This window comes from Gossypium arboreum, chromosome 10 (genome assembly GCF_025698485.1).
Source record: "Gossypium arboreum isolate Shixiya-1 chromosome 10, ASM2569848v2, whole genome shotgun sequence".
Lineage (NCBI taxonomy): Eukaryota > Viridiplantae > Streptophyta > Magnoliopsida > Malvales > Malvaceae > Gossypium > Gossypium arboreum.
This window is the reverse complement of record NC_069079.1, coordinates 123,673,393-123,692,342: the sequence shown is the minus strand read 5'-3', so window position 1 is coordinate 123,692,342 and position 18,950 is coordinate 123,673,393. Positions and strand designations below refer to the sequence as shown.

Below are 18,950 nucleotides of genomic sequence, written 5' to 3'. Positions count from 1 at the left end.
CATTGAATGTATATATTAATATATAGAATATTTTATATCAATATAATAGAGATATCGGATCGGTTCAAAATTTACATGCTTAATAAGTACAATTATATTAATAAATTCAACAATTAAATTATTAAAATACTAATAATATAAATAATTACGAAAATATGTAAAATTACTTTAATTTCTAACATTTTACATTCCCTAATTAATTAATTAATTAATTGATTTGCAAAATCAAGAACGTGGGGAGCTAGGGAAATGAGCTCAAAATTCAGTATTCATGTGATTAAATTTAATAGGTTTTTAATTTCCAATTACTTCTCTCGTATTTAGAGAAGTTCAGCTTAGACTAAGATTACGATCCAATCATATCTTTAGGGTAAACTATTAAAATAGTCATTTTTATTTACCTTAAGTTACATTTTAGTCACTTATGTTATCGCGTTATAATATTTTAGTCATTGATCCATTAATTACCATTAACGGTATAACGATAAGCTAACGTGACACGTTTAAATCATCATTTTGAAAAAGAAATTTAGGTTAATTTATACAATCGATCTCCATATTTTTTTCATTTTGAGCAATTTAATTTTTTTTCTTTTATATTCTTTGAACTTTCTTTTTCATTCTCTTACGCTTTTTTCTCTATTTTTCCTTCTTCCCCATTTCTTTTAATGTAGTTTTTTTTTTATTTTTATGTTTGTCATTTGTTAAAACTAGTCCCTATACTTTTATTTTTTTGAACAATTTAATTTTTTTGACTAGGGCAAGCTTGTGGACTAGTTTTAGCAAATGAAAAACATAGAAAAACTACGTTAAAATAGATGAAGAAGGGAGGAAAACAGAGAGAGAAGTAGAAGAGAATGTAAAAAAAAAAAACTTAAAAGAACATAAAAGAAAAGAAATTGCTCAAAACGAAAGTATATAGGGATCAATTGTAGAATTTAACCTAAAATTTTCATTTGAAATGATGATTTAACGTGCCATATCAGCTTTACCGTTACACCATTAACGACAATTAATGGCTCAGTGACTAAAATGTTACAACGTAATAACTTAAATGACTAAAACATAATATTTCAAACATAAGTGACTATTAATTTTATTTTACTTTATCCAAAAAGATATTTGAAAATAAGATATGATATGATATTTTATTCAACTAGTTTTCTTTTTCACCTGGTGAATACACATATTTATTTTTATAAATTAAAAATATAAAACATATTTAATGTAAATAATATTTAAAATAAATATATTTTATGAAGGAAAAGAAGTTAATATCATAATTTAAGTTAATAATAAAATATCAAGTAAAAATTTAAAAAATTATATTATACAAAGTAAATAGATTAATTTATATAATTTAAAAATAACAATATGTTATAATTAATAATAAAATTTATACGTAAATAATGTTGTTTCTTTTTATGATTTGAAAGAGCATGTGAATAATAAAATAAAATTATAATTAATAATTTTAAATTAAATTATAAATATTTTTAAATGTTAATTCAGTAATACGATTAGAAAATAAAAAATATTTTCGTCAAATTCAAATGTTTTTGCTTAACTTATACTTATATAAAATTTATATTGATGTTATATAAAAATACAAAAACACTTTTATAAAAAAAAGTAAATTATATTATTAGTGGTTAGATTATGGGTAAATTTTTTTTAATTATTAAACTAAAAAAGTTACAATTTAGTCATTAAACTATTTAAAAGTTTCATTTATGTCGTTGGGATATTAAAATCAATACTATATGATTTTCTTTATTTGTACTGTTGCACCAATCAAAAGCTCTCGTTCCCTTTCTCTTCTATAGTTTAACTTTTTTTTCATGAAATAATTTTGGACATCATGAGTTTATGAATCAAAATTCAAACAACTTTTTTCTTTGATCTTTGACATTGATCGTTAAATCGGCTTAGATCTAATATATGTTATTCTACTCATTGATGAGTATTGATCCACCGTACCTATCGTCGCCCTGACAGTTTAATGGCTTAAATAAAAACTTTTGAATAGTTTAGTGACTTAAATTAAAACTTTAGAATAATTCAATGATCAAATTGTAACTTTTTTTAATTGACCAAAACAAAATTTACCCTTATTTTAATGATTAATGGTGTAATTTGTCCTAAAATATAACTTAATTTGGGTATAAGAAAATATTTATAGATAAATTAAAAGCTAATGACGTATCTAAAAACTTATCCAGTTACAAACCTAAAATTAAGAACTTACTTGAATATAATAAAAATATTAGGGTCTTTTTATTATTAAAAAAAAGACCGTTTCTTTTGGTGGCGGGAAACACGCAAGAAACGACAGTTCACGTTCGCGCGTAGCATCGAAACGACAGAAACAACGCGAAAAACATGTCCCTACAAAATTCCCACCTTTTTTTTTTCCCTTCTTTTTCTTCCTCAAATCATCAAAATTATTATCTTCATTGTTTTTTTTATTCCAAATCTAAAGTTTCAATTTTTTCCCCAATCTTCGATTCAATCCAAAAACCCATTTCCCAGATTTTTGTTTTGTGTTTTTTTTAAAATAAACCGCCCATTTGATTTTTTAAAAGAATTTGCATGCACAATTTGATTTTTTTAATATATAAATAAGGTGTTTGACCTACCTACTTGTTCTACATGTCGGCTTGTCTTTTTGTTTCGTGAATTATAAGCAAGACAAAATTATTTGATCCCTTATGTTATCTTATTCTTTTAATCATACCCAATAATCAATCCTTTGGAAAAACACACACTATGAAATGAAGTGATTTTGATGGTATTTTTGTTCAGCATCTAAAACCCTAATCTCTATTCCAACATTCCAAATAAGGTCAGATCTTTCTTCCAATTTTCTTTCCCCTTTTTTTTTTCTGGGTTTTCTTTTCTCTTCCTTGGGTTCTTCTTTTTACTATTTTGTTAAATCTTTTTATGTTTGCTTTTGTTAAAGTTTGATTCTTTTGTTAAAGAAAAAAAAAGGGTTTTCTTTTATTTGTTTCAATGTATTTTTAAAAAATGATTTTGTATTTTTTTTTTTTTTGATGATGGGGTTGAACTTTAGACTTTGTTTTCATGCTAGGGTTCTAATTATTACTTTTGACAAGAAAGTGAATTTTAATGATTTTGTTTCTTACATATTTATTACTCTTAGCTTTACTTTTTTTTGTTTGCATTTATGAGTCTTCTATGAACCTTTTTTTTTACCTCCCTATATTCTTGGCTTTATCATATATGCTCATATGACTGCTTTAATCTTCTTGTTTTTAAAGTTTAATTTTTTTAATTGACAAAAAAAATGATGTTTATGGTAAGTAAATCATATGTTCTTCTTTGTGGAGATATGAAATTTGTTAATTGTTGCTTTAATTTAGTTGGTTTTTAGTTCTAAATTTGTTAATTGTTCCATTTGTAGCAGATTGTATCTGCATTTTGCCAATTTGAGGATGCGATTGAATTAAGGGAGTGATTGTTTCTAGTAGACAAAATGTCGAAAAACACGGCTACACCAAGTGTGATTGCAAGATTAATGGGTCTTGATGAACTGCAATCTCAGCAAGCTGTCAATAAGCAGAGGAAGCAACAAAGAGTGCTCTCAGAGAATTATCTGCGTAAAGTTGCTTCGATAGGTGCTTGGGAGAAACGGTTGTTCAATGAACGGCGTTCGTTTCGGTTTAGCATTGAAGAGCAAAAGGAGTTCAAGGTTGCATTTGAAGTAATAGAGTCATTAGACTTAAGATCGTCTCGGGAACGAATGCATATCAAAGGACCAAATCGTTTCGAGAAACCGGATTATATGATTACCGATCAAGAAGGTGTCCCTTCTCAAGAAAATCCTAAGCTGTTTCAAGAACTCGAGAATGGCTTCGTGAATGATTCCCGAAGGGAATATGGACATGATGGTACTTCTATGGTTCCTAGATTTCATCTGGAATCGAGCAACGAAAGATGGCCTTCCTCTAGAAAAATTGTCATTTTGAAACCAAAGTCCGGAGAGGCTGAGACTGATAAGAACAACAAAGGGTTCCTTGGTTGCGGAAAAGGAAATTTGCGTACTCAAGTTAAGGAGAGGAAGAACTTTCCCGGTGATGTGAAATCCACAGGGTGTAGGTCTATCCATTCCTCTGAAACCGAAGTTTCTTTCGAGCCACCAAGGTTAGGATTCAGTGATGCTCAAGGTCTTACAAACGAGCCAGAGTTCATGATGGTTTCTTCCCGAAGTAACTCTGATGTGAACAACTGGTACAAGCCCTTATTTCACGACTTAGATGGATCATATGTGGCTCAGGAAGCAAAGAAGCAAATCTCGGAAAGATGGAGGATGAATAAAGAGTTTCGGGAAAATGGACCCTCTTTTGGGGGTAGAGGCAGAAGCAGAAGTCTCGGTGAAATGCTCGCATTGTCTGACCATGCTAAATGTGCAACCTTTCGTGGTCCTTTAGGTATTAGCAGTAGAGATGGCTGGAAAAACGGGGGCAATGGAGACTTAATAAAGTCGAGATCTCAAGTGTATTCTACATCTGTTAGAAGTCCTATAATCAGGACTACTCCAAAAGCTTTCCATGTTGATTCGTATATGACAATGAGGCTGGTGTTTCCTTGGTCAAGAAGAAAGTGGGTTAAGCAAGGTTCCAACGGGAAAGATTGTCCGAAACAAAGAAACTCAGGATCCAAATGCAAGCAGTATCCATCTAGTCCAGACCGAGAATCACAAAAGAATCACTTGCCCGAAGACAAACCTGTTATCAATAATACATACGAGGAGAATGACCTCGAGAAGCAGGATCCCGAGTCATTAAAGCGTGGTATCGTTCACTCTAGTTCTGAAAATGAAATCATCCCAATCGATCAATGGAACAACATCAAAGGTAGGAAAATGTCTACTGAGGATTATCCCGAGTCATCATCGTACTTGCCTGCATCTCAAACCATTGTCCCTGATGTGGTGGTTGTAGAAGAAACTACAGATGCAGGCAAGTCTACCCAAAATCATAATGAGCACCGGTTTGAACCAATGGACTGTACTATCTCCGATAGGGATAACGATTCTTCTTTTGGAATCCCCGACACTTGGAATCAACAGGTTCGATGTTCCTTTCCTTTTTAAGCATCCAATTATTATGGTCGGATTAATAAATACTAGTACTATGCTTTGCACAAAAGGTGGATTTACAATACAGTCAGTGCACGATACATGCGTACTATATTTTGTGCTCGATACATTGAGCTTTTAATAACTATCTTTGGATGTTTTCGTTATTCTAATTTTCCGGCTTTAATTTCGAACTACTCATTGTCTTTGAAACATGGATATCCTTGAACTTTTGCACTATAATCTTGCAGGAAGATATATCGATGAAGATATCCGAACAGTATGGCACCGACCCTGACTTTCTCGTGAACTTGGAAGCAGCTAATCAGCCCAGTCCAGTTTCGGTTTTGGAAGCACCATTCATGGAAGGGAATTTATTGAGCTCTAAATGCTTTCTGAGTGTCACTGCTAGCTTAAATGGTTAGTAAAACTGAAGATTCCTTGACCACTTGATTCTTTGCGTCATTTGTATAAATCCAATTAAATTTTTTCATGTTCTTGTTTTGTAACAGATGTCAAGCGGCAACTCGAATTTCTAAGATCGGAGTCAATTGAAGACTACTCAGAAGGACCGGGAATGGTTGTTTCAAGTGACGACGAACCTGATCCAACAGAAGACTCTTTAAAGGAATGTGATGTAAATGAATACTCGACAAAGTCATTCAGAATAGCAGAGAGCAGGGATTTCTCCTATTTAGTCGATGTCTTGACTGAGGCAGGTTTTCATACTAGAAACCCAGATATACTCAACGGATGGCACTCTGCCGAAACCCCAATAAGCCTCTCGGTTTTCGAGACATTAGAGAAGAAGTATGGTGAACAAATATCTTGGAAAAGGTCAGCAAGGAGGCTACTGTTCGACTGCATAAATTTGGGTTTAATCGAAATCCTCCAGCCATGCTTAGGAGACCCTATGTGGACAAAACCTGTTTCAAGAAGACTTACTAGCTACGCACAGAACTTGAAAGAAATTGAGGAAGAGCTGTACATGTTATTGGTTAGCCAAGAAAATGAAGCGAAAACGAACTCATCTGAGAAAGTATTCGGAAAAGACGATGGATGGTTATCTTTAGGATATTATATTGCAGCAATTGGTAGAGAAATAGAGAATTCATTGATTGATGAGCTAGCAGCAGAGATTGTTAGCCTATAGAGTTCTTTTTTTTTTTTTTTTTTCTCATGGTTTTGGCAGATATATTTACATGCATCATCAAAACCAAAAGTGAATCCTTTTTTTTTTCTTTCATTTTTTTTCGGATTTTTTTGCATTCTAATGTTGCATTAGCATGAGAAAGTGAGTGAGTGAGAGATATATGTAGGGAAAATTTTTGATCAATGTCAGCCATGTTAATGTATTGAAAAAGATACATACATGCATAACATGGTTCATTCTTTGCATTGGTGTGAAAACTCTTAAATATGTATGGATGCATTTGTTGGGATGATGGCATATACCATGATGCCTTATTATTGTAGGTTTTGTTTCAAAAAGAAATGAAATGAAAAAAGAAAGCCGATTCTATGTATTTTGTTTTCCTTTCTTTTTCCTTGTGGTGATTAGTTTATGAAGTTAAACAATTTGCTGTAAATTTTTGGGATTGCCATTGATGAACTCTGCAAGAACTATCTTTCTGTCATTTGATCCAATATTATATATTCTTTGAAGAACTTGGTGGTTTAGTTTGATTCTTATTTGGTTGCAGTTGAAAACCTTTCTGGTGAGCAAAACCATATATAAGCCACTCTTCCAAATAGGGTTAATGTCACAGTTGGCCCCCGATATGGTACTTGTATAAATTAAATGACAACAATTATATTGTTTTTTTTTGTTTAAATTTTATTTATTGCTAAAAATAAAAATAAAAAGAGAATATCAATTAATTAATTAACCTGTAAAATCATATTCAAAATCCAAAACTAATCATAATTAAAAGGGCACGTGTCATTCATTTATTCGTTGTTGCTAAGTCCACGTGTAAGATATTGAAGCTTTGGGGTAAATTGATACATGACAGAATAGTACAAGCACCGAATTAGATATTTTCTTTGTATAGGTACACATTGCACATTAGATGAAAGTTTAGGGACCAATTGTGACATTAACCCTTCCAAATATTCTTTCTAATCCACTTTCTCTATTCAAAGGTGGGGTTACACGTTCAAGTGGAATTGCTATGAACTGATAATATAAAAATATTTTATTACATACTACTCCACTTTCTAATGTTTTTGTTGAGATCATATAATATAAACATTAGACCATAGAAAAGACTTTAACAACTCCATTTTTTGTGCTCCCTATGAAACTCAGCCTATATATGTACATACATACATACACTCACATCATCCAATTCAGTAAGAAAAATAGTAAAGCAAATCTTCTTCAACATTTTAGCTATGGAAACCTACAAACTCATTTCTATCCTTCTTTCCTTCGCAATTATTGCATTCTCCACTTCTGCAAGAATGCTTGATGAGCAACCCTCGAATCCGGTCGTGCCACCTGTCGCTACGGCCACCCCAATAGTCCCACAGCCTAATCCTACTGGAGCCACTGTTGGCAACCCTGGTGTGGCTGCAGGTGCAGCCACTGGTCCCGTTCCCACAGGAACTACTGTTGGGAACCCTGGTGTAGGTGCTGCAGCCACTGGTCCCATTCCCACAGGACCCAATGTTGCCAACCCTGGTGCTGGTGCAGCCACTGCTGACCACCCATTGATCTTCTTTATGCATGATATCCTAGGTGGGTCAAACCCCACTGCTATTGCAGTCACTGGTGTGGTCAACAACCCTGCAGTCAATGGTCAACTTGCATTCCCCAAACCAAATGGTGCTAACCTCCCTGTCAACAATGGGGTAGACGAAAATAGTGGCAACAATGGTTTCTTAAACAACAACAACATCCCATTGCTGTCCGGTCTCGGTGGCAACACACAAGCAATGTTGCAAAACGGTAACAACAACGGCGGTGGATTCCCAGCCTTAGTCGGTGGCCAAGTTCCGGCAGGCTCCACTCTCCAAAAGCTCATGTTCGGAACCATGACCGTCATCGATGACGAGTTGACAATAGGACATGAGCTAACTTCTGGATTCATTGGTAAGGCACAAGGATTCTACGTGGCTAGTTCAATCGATGGAACTAGCCATACAATGGCGTTTACAGCAATGTTCGAGAGTGGACACTATGCTGACACGCTTAGCTTCTTCGGGGTTCATCGAACCGGGGCATCGGAGTCACATTTGGCCATCATGGGGGGGACAGGAAAATATGTGAATGCAAAAGGGTTTGCAATTGTGAGGATTGTACCAGCGAGTAATCAAACAAGGGAGACTGATGGGTTTCAGACGGTGCTAGAGTTCAATGTTTATTTAACCTATTAGATGAAGGGTGCATACATAGTTTGGTGTGTGATTTTTAAGTGAAGGTGACTTTAATTTGGTGTGATTTACATATATGTTGTACTCCTATATATGAATATTATCTAAAGCTGTAATCTTATGAACATGAAAAACAATGAAATTTATAATCCAAAAATGAAGTTATTTATGCTCAATGTATATGCCAAATAAAAAAATGGGAGTTATAATTTTAAAATATTATCCTAGTTTTATTATTTTTAATAATCTTATTATAGGTAAAATATTTATAAATAATAAAAAGATTAAAATTGTTAAATTTCATTGATAATCATCATAACATTTTTAAAAATAAAAATAAAAAATAAAAAATAGTAAATCAAAAGAATAAAACTTTCTCAAAATTTTAATCAATAGTTTTCAACAAACGTAGAATGTTAGCAATCATCTAAAGAAATTATGTTGTAGCTAATGAGGTCTTGGTTCAATTGGTAAGGTGGAAGTCTTGGGTCTAGAGTATTCAGATTCGGGATTTACTATGTGTAGGTTTTCAAGTCCCCTCATGTGCGGTTGTCATGAGTAAGTTTTAGTCCAGTTAGTTCCAGTCAGTTTGTTGGTTTTAGTCTAGATTGTATTAGTTTGTAGTTTGTTTGTGATGTAATGGTTTAATTTTGCTCTGTGGTTTAATCAATTTGTTGACTTTAGTTTGGATTATATCAGTTCTTAACTTGTTTTTGATGTAATGATTTGATTCTGCATTGTAATTACTTAAGCTATTTGTTTGTAACAATTTAATACTTATAGTTACTCGGACTTGTTTTTGTACTTGTCACACTTCAAAGCAAAAAAGAAAGCATAATGACTTATTTAACCCTCCAACTTCATAAAAAAGTTATTTCAGTCCTCCATTTATTTTTCGTCTCTTTTAGCCCTTAAACTTGTATTTTTTTGTCAAATCACTTTAAAATAGATGGAAAAATTAACTTTTTTAACTTTACTGATGTGGCATACACACGAATTGCCATATGGATGACACATCAATATTTAGTTAATTTTAAAAATTAAAAAATATAAAAGTAATTTTAAAAATTAAAAGTCATTAAAATAATTTAAAAGTATAAATAGAAGCAAAAAGTCATTAAATAATTAAAATTATAAATAATTAAAATTAAAAGTCATTAAAATAATTAATTATTTTTTTATCCATTTTAGAGTAAATTGATAAATATACAAATTTAAGAACTAAAAGAGACATGAAAAATAAATAAAAGACTAAAATAGTTATATTTTTGGGTAAAGTTAGATCGAGGGTACAAAAAAGTTATGCAAAAAAAAAGGAAAAAAATCGTTTTAAAGACACCCCGTTGTTTTGTTAAAAAAAAGAATACAAGATATATAAGTTTTACAGAATTTCTTTCTCAAAATTGGGCATTTGGTCTAGTGGTATGATTCTCGCTTAGGGTGCGAGAGGTCCCGAGTTCAATTCTCGGAATGCCCCATGTTTAATTTTCGCTGTTTTTGATCCTTTTAAGATTAGGGTAAAAGTGCCTAAAAGGTACCTGTATGATAGGGACTGTATCATATTAGTCCCTATATTATTAAATGGTTTAATTTAGTCCTTAATAATAAAAAGAATTAAGGTCAAATTAGAATAAATTTAACATTTATTATTTTAAAAAAATCATTTAACAGAGTTATTATTTTAAACTTTTTTTATGGTTCTGTAGATGAAATTTTTGTTTGGAATTGAATTGAAATTGAGAAAAACATTTTCAAAACATTTTATATAGTAAATGTTAATTCAGTTACAATTTGGCTTTATTTAATTATTTTTAATAGTGAAGGGTCTAAATTAATTCATTTAATAATAGAGTGACTAATTTAATCCAATCCTTCTCCAAGTATTTTAACATCACTTTTGAAGGCTTTCTAATTTTTTTTTATCAATAGAATGATTTTATATGATATTTTAATATTTTGATTGGATCGTGAATTTTTAAAAATAGGGCGAAGCCAGAAATTTTTGTTAGGGGTCAAAATTAAATTGTATATGTTTAAGATAGTAAAATGTAATTTCACCATTTTAATATCTATATCATTATAATTTTTAAAGGATTAAATCAAATTTTATCATTTTAGAGGAGGCAAAGTACAATTTTATATTTACTAATTTAAATTTTTATAATTTTTAAATTTTTATAATTTTTAAAGGAGATTAAAATGAATTTTTTTCATTTTAGGGCTTGTCTCCACCCCGCTACTCCCTTATGTAAAAGTATACCTCAATTAGTGTAGATGAAAACAAAATGCTGAAGTTCTAAAATTTATTTTTTAAAATGTAAATTTATAAATTTATAATTAATCACTAATTAAGAGTGACATTGGATTTGACAACATAAACCAATATACATCAACACATATTCACCACTAAAATTTCAATACCAAACACAACATGAAATCCACACTTAAATTTTAGCCATCACACAATATATAAAATAGTAGAAAATATGAACCACCATTAATGACCACCAGCCTCCAAGCTGCTAATATCACTCGGTGAGGTACACATTGAAATGCAGGATTGTATCCACACCATCAGTTATATGTTGATTCTCCTGGTTGAGAAGTGTCTCAACCGTGGCGTACCCTCTTGCGTTCTCGTACTTCCCGGTCCCACCGATCACCGCGATCTGCGATTCGGGTGACACGGTCCTATGAACTCCGAAGAAACTAATGGTGTCTTCGATTTCGTGACCATGTTCACCTCCATGTAATAAAACTGTCAACGAAATGGTTTGGCTAGAACCATCTAATGAGCTAGCCAAATAGAACCCTTGTGCTTTGCCTAGGATAGCTGAATCTAACTCGTGGGCTTCGGTTAGCTGATCGTCGATGACGGTTATGGTACCGAACATGAGACGTTGGAGAGAGCCAGGTGGGAGTTGGCCTGCAGTGACAAAAGGGTTGCTGTCGGAATTGATAACGCTGTCGCTGTTGTGGGAGTTTTGGACGACGGCACTGGTTTGTGCACCTGTTAGACCTGTTAGGAAAGGGACATTGTTGGGGTTAATAAGGTTGTTGATGTTTTTAAGGTTGTTAATGTTGTTGCCTGTTAGAAGTGGAGCAGCTCCTTCCACTGGGAAAATGTTGTTGTTGGTTTTTGAGAATGGTATGCCATTGATTTCTTGGTTGGCAATCACACCAGTCACTACCCTGACTGATGGGTGTGTTCCACCTAAGATGTCATGCATGAAAAAGGACAATGCAGGTTTGTGCGAGCCCGGGTTAGCCCCCGTGGCAGCCGCTGCTCCTGGTCCCATTGCAGCACCACCTGCAACTGGTGCTGCAGGAGTTGCTACTGGTGCCTCATCATCATCAGCAGGGGCTTCTGGTGCTGCAGGAGTGGCTACTGGTGCCTCATCATCATTAGCAGGGGCTTCTGTTGCTGCAGGGGTAGCTACTGGTGCCTCATCCTTAGTAGCTGGGGCTGTCACGGCGGGAACCGGTGGATCATCCTCTGGGCCACTTGGAGTGGCGGCAGGGACCACTTGGCCACTCGGCTTGTCGTCGACTACTTGGGGTTGCGGTTCGACCTCATCAAGGACCCTAGCTGAATTGACACAAGTGAAGGTGATAGCCACCAACAAAAGATAGACGATTGCCTTGAATGTTTTGGAAGTGAGCATGGGAGCTTTTGCCATTGTTTAAGATTGTTTTTAGCTAAGATGTATAATTTTGATGGTGAATGTAAGTGTTTCACTTGCCTATATATATAGTTTATAGGGTACATTCACATATATGTGATGAGAAAGTGGATTTGATGATATGGAGTAGTTAAAAAAAAAAACCCAATTTTTTAAAGAAGTGCTTTGGTTGGAAAAAAACCTAATTCTAATGATATGATTAAAGGAATATTGGTTACACAAACTTTATGGAATGGTTGGATTCTTTACAATATTTTATATATATTGGATTTACAAAGGGTAAGTTTAAAGAGATTAATGGTAAATAAATTTGGGGTAAATTTTATAAATCATTAAATTTTTGCTAAGTAGATCAATTTTATTGATTTCTATTTGGATTTAAATACGAATATTGTGTGTATTAAATATGAGTACGTTGAATTAATTTTTAAATAAATTGTCACTGTTATAAATTTACCTTCCAGGTTTCTTTTATATGTATCTTAATTCTTACCATGGTAGCCATTGAGTTTCCATCTATATTATTTTGGACTCTTGTTTTCTTTCTTCAAGTAAAATATTCATTCTTGGTACAATTTTTAAATATATGAAATTTTTTAAAAATATTAAATTTATATTTTAATGTTATTCAACATTTATTCCTGAATTCGAGTAACATAAATTATTCCTTAAAATTATGTTTTTATGATTTAAAATTTTTTGGGATTTTTATTTGAAGCATGTCATAGAAGAATAAATCAAAAGTCTACAATGCATTTCTTTTTCTATATAAAATCTTGGAATAAGTTAGAGAATATTTTAAGAAAGATTGTATGCACCAACTAAATTAAACTCTAAACTCGGGTTTTAAGGGCAGGTAGGGACTTTCGCTGCTATCTCTTAGTTAAATGATACAATTGCACTTTTAATCCCTCTCAATTCTTGTCGATCTCTTTGTTAAATGAAAAATATGCAATTTTAGCCCTTCTCAAAATATTAAAAATTTAATTTAAGTTATTGAATAGAATTTTTTTTTTAATTTTATCTCGGTTTCACTACAGAATTCTATACTTCCTCCTAACGAGTTTAATGAAGTTCACTCATAAATGTTTTAGTTTTTCATTTGCGAAAGTCTCGATATAAGAGAAAGAATTGCAGACTGAAGATTCAAACTCCAAGCCCTGACAAAAGTACCAACTGAGTTAAACTTCGGTTTTAGGGACTAATATACTCTTGGGCTTTGGCCCATTAGTTAAATGATAAAATTGCAACTTTAGTCCTTACCAAATCCTAATAATCCAATTTAGTTCCTTTTAACCTGTTTGTTAGATGTAAAAATTGCAATTTTAGCTTCTCTCAAAACTTTTTAAAAAATAATTTAAGCCATTTTAATATAAAAATTTTAGCTTCAAACCTCTATTTTTTAAAAATTTTATTTCAGTCCCATTACAAAATTTCTAATTTTCTCTTAAATTATTTTTTCTTTTACGAGAATCTCAAAATAAGAAAAAGGGATACAAATTTAAGATTCAAATTCCAAATTAGAAAACTTTCCATATCTTAAGAATGATTGCATTGAATACACCAACAAAATTAAATTTCGGATTTAAAAAAAAATATTAAACTGAAAACACATGATCTTGTAAACTAAAAAGTAAGTCCGATTTATTTGCAAACAAATGAACTTATAATAAACGTATAGTTTATCATCAAGCTATAAATTAACTAAGATAAACATTGAACAATAGCAACTTGTTAACCCCTTGTTTCATTGCCATTGCAGAATTAGGCCTTAATTCCACACCTTTAACTGTTGCATAACCATTAGCACCAACATACTTTCCCATGCCACCAATCACAGCAATATGAGACTCCGACACATCCCTCCGGTGCAACCCGAAAAACCTCAACCCGTCCTTAAACCCACCGTCAGCAAAAACCGTCGTCATTGCCATCATGTGACTCGTTTCGCCTTCCGAACTCGCAACATACACCCCTAGTGCTTTCCCAAGTGGTGAACCATTGGTACCAATACCACCATCAAACAGGTTCGCATCGATGGTGACCACTGCACCAAACTCCAGCTCTTGGAGAGTAGCCCTTGCTGGGAAGAACATCCCGAGGTTTGAACCACTGAGGGTTTGAACCGACGAGTCCGAGCCGGGGATTTTAGGGACGGGTTCTTGGATAGGGATGCCTTTATGAGGTGGGAAAAAGCCTATAGGCTTTGAAAATGGGATGTGAGTGTTGAGTGTTGAAGTTGTAGGGTGGGAAATGTTGAGTAAATCTGGCATGGAAAATGAAATCTTGTGGTGATGATCATGGTGATGGTGATGATTTGATGATGGGTTTTCAAGATTTCTGGCTGAGGATGTGTTTTTGACGATGAACAGAAGGGAGAAAAGTAAGGTTAAGAAGCATGAAAGGTTGGCCATTGCTTGAGATTGATAGATTAATGGGGCACTTAAGAGGAGGAGTTGGATATTTCATATTGCTTTAGTTTTTGGTTTAGTTTGGAGTAGTTGATATAATATGGGTAGGATTTGATCGTGGCCCATAGGATACATGTTTTCTCTTCAATTAAAAAAAATAAAAGGTTAAAATATGGTATAAGTACTTATACTCTTTATAAATTTAGGATTTAGTCATTGTATTTCTATTTTCAGAAATTTATTCATTTTATTTTTCAGATTTCAAAATTCAGATCTAATCACTAGTATTGTTAAATTTGTTGGTGTTTTGAAATACAAAAAAATAAAACCTCACTTTGTGGCTACATAACTATGGTAGTTGTGCAACTAAAAAAATGATGTTGTAGTTAACTCGGATTTAATGAAATAATTTTAATAATGTTAACAGATAGTATTGAATTTTGAATTTTGAAAAGTGAAGAGATTAAATTACAATAAATAAGTACAGGGTCTAAATTCTAAATCTGTAAAGAGTATATGGACTTAAGACATATTTTTTCCAAAAATAAAATTGGCATTGGTTAACATTTAGTTCCTAAATTTGACAACTTTTTCCAATTTGGTCCAAATTTTTTTTGTCCATATAAATTCTCATACTTGACAACTTTTTTAACTTTGGCTCATTCGGTGATATAACACTTTAAGATTATGATATAACTTTATTTAATTTTTTAATAAAAAATACATTTTTAAGTGATGACGTGATACAACATCAATGTCACATCATCATCATATGGGCCAAAACTAAAAAAAAAGTCAAGCCTAGAGACTAATGTGGAAAAAAAAGGTTCTAGGATTAAGTTGGAAAGGCTTACCAATATTAGGGACTAAAATGTTGCTTTGGCCTATCTCGAAATGTAATAACCCGAATTTTACCGTTACCGAAACAGTGTATTTTTAGGTCTCCGTTTCTAAAAAACGGATTCGTAAATATTTATTAAAAATATTTACGAAGTAAAATAAGTGGTTAATTAGAGTTTAATTAAGTAAATTTAGCTTAATTAAGAGTAATTAGGAAAAATGACTAAATTGAATAAAGGATGAAAGTTGAATTGTAGATTAAAAGAAAATGAAGAGGACCAAAATGGCAATTCTGCCATTTGTCCTAGTGAGGAGGCATAACCCTAAAAATCTGAGATTTTTATGTGTTAAAATATATATTAAATTATTATTATTATTTATTATAGTTTTATATTTAATTATTATTGTTATTGTTATTATTATTTAAATTGATATTATATTATAAAATGAATAAAGTAAGACAAGTGTGTGGTAAAAAAAAATTTATATGTGTACCAATGATATACATACACTTGTAATACACATATATGTTTGCTTATTATATAAGTATATTATATATTATTATTAAAAGTAAAGTAAATAAAAAGGAAATAAAGGAAAGAAACAGAGTGAAAAGAAACAGAATGTGGAAACGAAACAGAGAAGAAACAGGGGAGAAAGAAAGAAAGAAAAAGAAAAAGAAAAAGGAAAATTTGGGGTTTCAAGGTTCAAAGTTAATTTGGTAAGTCAATTTAGCCCATTTTCTTGTAAATTTTGAGTTTATGGAATCCTAGAGATGAATACTACTTGATTTAAGTGAAAACTTTGAAAGTTGTTAGATTTTTAGATATTATTCTTTTTGAATAAAAAGATGAATTAAGGGCTAAATTGATAGAAATTCAAGTTAGAAATGAAATAAGGATTAAATTGTAAAGTGATTCATAAGTTTTATGCTTTAAGGACTAAATTGAAAGAATTTCGAAATTATGGTTTTATGATGAAAAATAGATAATTATGTCTAAGTTTGGTTAAAATTGAATAGAAATGAAGTATGAATTGAGATAGAAAAGTAAGTGAATCTAGTTAAGATTAAATTGAAATTAAAGTAGAAATTGAATAAAAATTGTATTAATTAGATATAAATTAGTAGTGAATTAACGAATATGAATTGTTTTAATTCCGTAGGTAATGTTGTCTCGAAGTTTCGCTAAGTAAGGAAATAGCAAAGTTGACGAGGAAAAGCTTGGAAAAGCTCGAAAATACGGTTTGTATTTCTATAATCCGAACTCAGTCATTATTTGTTATATTTATATACATATGACAATTGTTAGTGTTAGAATTATGATGTTTTACAATTGAAATGGATTGATTTTGGTATGTGATGAATTTATCAAATTTATATTGATTGAAATCATTTTGATTGAATTTATATTGATTGAAATTATAATATATATATATATATGATCTATGTAAAAATTTGAATATTGATTGAATGTTATATTGAAAAATTATATTGATTGGAAATATGAGGAATTGATATGAATATATGAGATTTGTGATAATTGAATATTTGATATTGAAAAGTGAATTGAGTTGTATTGGATTATGAATTAATGTGAATAATTGAAATATATTTGTTGAATTGAATGAAAATGTATGAAATTGTGAAAATGTGTGAAAAATATGTGATTATTAGAATGGTATATTGATGAAAGATTTATTAAATTGAGAAAGTGAATCAAATACCCTATTAACAGTATCGGACCAGATTGGATACAAATGGCATGCCATTGGGTTTGTGATGTGATGAGGAGATTTGTAGTTCGGCCGAGAAGATATTTCTGTTATTATATACTTCGGTTTATCCGAAGAGGCATTTAATGCCTTATGGGTGTGTTTGGGAGGATATGATATACTGGTGTGTTATGGAGGATTTATAATATTCCGGGTGTGTTTGGGTTGGATATTCTGGTGTGTTTGGGTTGAATATTCTGGTGTGTTTGGGTTGAATATTCTGGTGTGTTTGGGTTGGATATTCTGGTGTGTTTGGGAGGAATCCGCGTATCTATCAGAGCCCGAGTCTTGTTAATAGGGGTAAATAAGTGAAAAGATAAGTCGAGTGAATTTGATTGATTGAGCTATTGGAATGAAATGAGAAATTGAATTGAGAATTGAAACTGAGATATGAGATTGAAAACATGAACCAAAAGGTTCATGAAATGAGTGAAGTTCAAATGGATGATGATTGATGTTAGAATGAATTAAAATGGTATATTGTTAAGAAGTAAAGTGTGAAAACAAGTGAATTGTGAATATATTGTATAGAATTTATACGGTAAGTAAATGAAAAGAATTGAACAAATATGTTATTGTGTTTGTTATATGACTTGTATAGAATTTTTATGGTAAGTAAATGAATTTTATCTATAAAACAAATAAATGAATACTTATAATTGTTATTGTGATTTTAAGTTTAATTGTTCTATTATTAAGTGTTCGGATTATGGAAATACCACTGAGTATACCATACTCAGCGTACGGTTTGTTTCCGTGTGCAGGTTTAGTAAAGATAGAACGTTGAATCAGCATCCCAGTTCGATCCCGAATTCATTAAGGTCAAGTGTGTTAATTATTGGTAATGACATATACCTAGGATGTCTTATGTGTGTGTCATTTTGAAATTGTAAATGTAAGGATGAAATGATATTGTATGGATTTAGTGAATAATAGTGGTGAATGAATAAATATGGCCTTGGCAATTTTGGGTTACTGCAGTAGTGTAACTTTTAAAATTCACTATAAATTGTGGAAATTGAATTAAGGACTGAATAAAATATGAGATTAAAGCCTGATGAGTCTAGTTTCATATAGAGGAAACGGTGCATGCAATTGGATTTTATGTTATGAGATATTTAAATTGTTGTGAGACAGAGTCTGAATGACTTCGAGATCCTCTGTTCTAATTTTAGAAAATCATTATAAATTATAAAAAAATAATTATGAGTTTTAATTTATATAGTTAAAATATTTATCGAGTCTATTTTCAAGAGGGATAGACAGGAACATCATCCGAGTCCTGAATTATGAGATAAATAATTTTTAGTGAAGAGAGGTCAGAACTGTTGGACAGCGAAACAGGGGAAACTTTTAGAAATAAACTGTACTAATTAGCTAAACCAAAAATTCTGAAAATTTTATGGTAGAAAGGTATATGAGTCTAGTTTTAAGGAAAATTAACGGAACTTAATTTGGAGTTTCATAGCTCCAGATGGAAATATTTTAGTGACTGTTGCTCAAGAAGACAGTTTTGACATGAACACAAGAAAGTAATGGAATTGTGTGTAATTATTCTGTAAACTCCGGTAATGCTCCATAACCCTCTTTCGGAATGGTTTAGGGTTAGGGGGTGTTACACGAAAAATGATTCTTTTTGTATGAGTTTTTTCTTTCTCCTTATAATGTTCTTTTAATCACTTAAATATTATACATATTTCAAAAAGAATGTGACAGAACGTATAATGTAAGCCTCTCGACTTGAGTTTAAATTGTTCATTTTCC

At 31.7% G+C, this 18,950-nt stretch overlaps 4 protein-coding genes and 1 non-coding gene across 8 annotated transcripts; 3 read left to right on the top strand and 2 right to left on the bottom strand.

Annotated features, from left to right (window-relative positions):
* The first annotated feature begins 2,291 nt into the window (after positions 1-2,291).
* Positions 2,292-6,627, top strand: LOC108480858 (uncharacterized). Of its 4 annotated transcripts, none has more exons than XM_017783981.2 (4): positions 2,292-2,845; positions 3,428-5,092; positions 5,353-5,521; positions 5,614-6,627. In XM_017783981.2, exons 2-4 carry the CDS (start codon positions 3,497-3,499, stop codon positions 6,252-6,254), a joined length of 2,406 nt encoding a protein of 801 aa, XP_017639470.1. In that variant the 5' UTR covers positions 2,292-2,845; positions 3,428-3,496; the 3' UTR covers positions 6,255-6,627. The 4 variants fall into 4 exon arrangements, with proteins under 4 accessions (XP_017639470.1, XP_052876693.1, XP_017639471.1 ...); XM_053020733.1 differs by having other exon boundaries at positions 3,425-5,092; XM_017783982.2 differs by lacking the exon at positions 2,292-2,845 and adding an exon at positions 2,871-3,319.
* A 794-nt stretch (positions 6,628-7,421) lies between these two features.
* Positions 7,422-8,663, top strand: LOC108482569 (dirigent protein 25-like). The gene has a single exon (XM_017785700.2). The coding sequence runs from the start codon at positions 7,499-7,501 to the stop codon at positions 8,480-8,482; it is 984 nt and encodes a 327-aa protein (XP_017641189.1). The 5' UTR covers positions 7,422-7,498; the 3' UTR covers positions 8,483-8,663.
* Positions 8,664-9,884: 1,221 nt separating this feature from the next.
* Positions 9,885-9,956, top strand: TRNAP-AGG (transfer RNA proline (anticodon AGG)). The gene has a single exon. It is a non-coding gene; the product is annotated as a tRNA-Pro (tRNA).
* An 831-nt stretch (positions 9,957-10,787) lies between these two features.
* On the bottom strand, positions 10,788-12,195 carry LOC108482518 (dirigent protein 9-like). The gene has a single exon (XM_017785651.2). It carries the CDS (start codon positions 12,157-12,159, stop codon positions 11,008-11,010), a length of 1,152 nt encoding a protein of 383 aa, XP_017641140.1. The 5' UTR covers positions 12,160-12,195; the 3' UTR covers positions 10,788-11,007.
* A 1,667-nt stretch (positions 12,196-13,862) lies between these two features.
* LOC108481726 (dirigent protein 25-like) lies at positions 13,863-14,576 on the bottom strand. Its single transcript, XM_017784816.1, has one exon. The coding sequence runs from the start codon at positions 14,574-14,576 to the stop codon at positions 13,863-13,865; it is 714 nt and encodes a 237-aa protein (XP_017640305.1).
* Between the last annotated feature and the right edge of the window lie 4,374 nt (positions 14,577-18,950).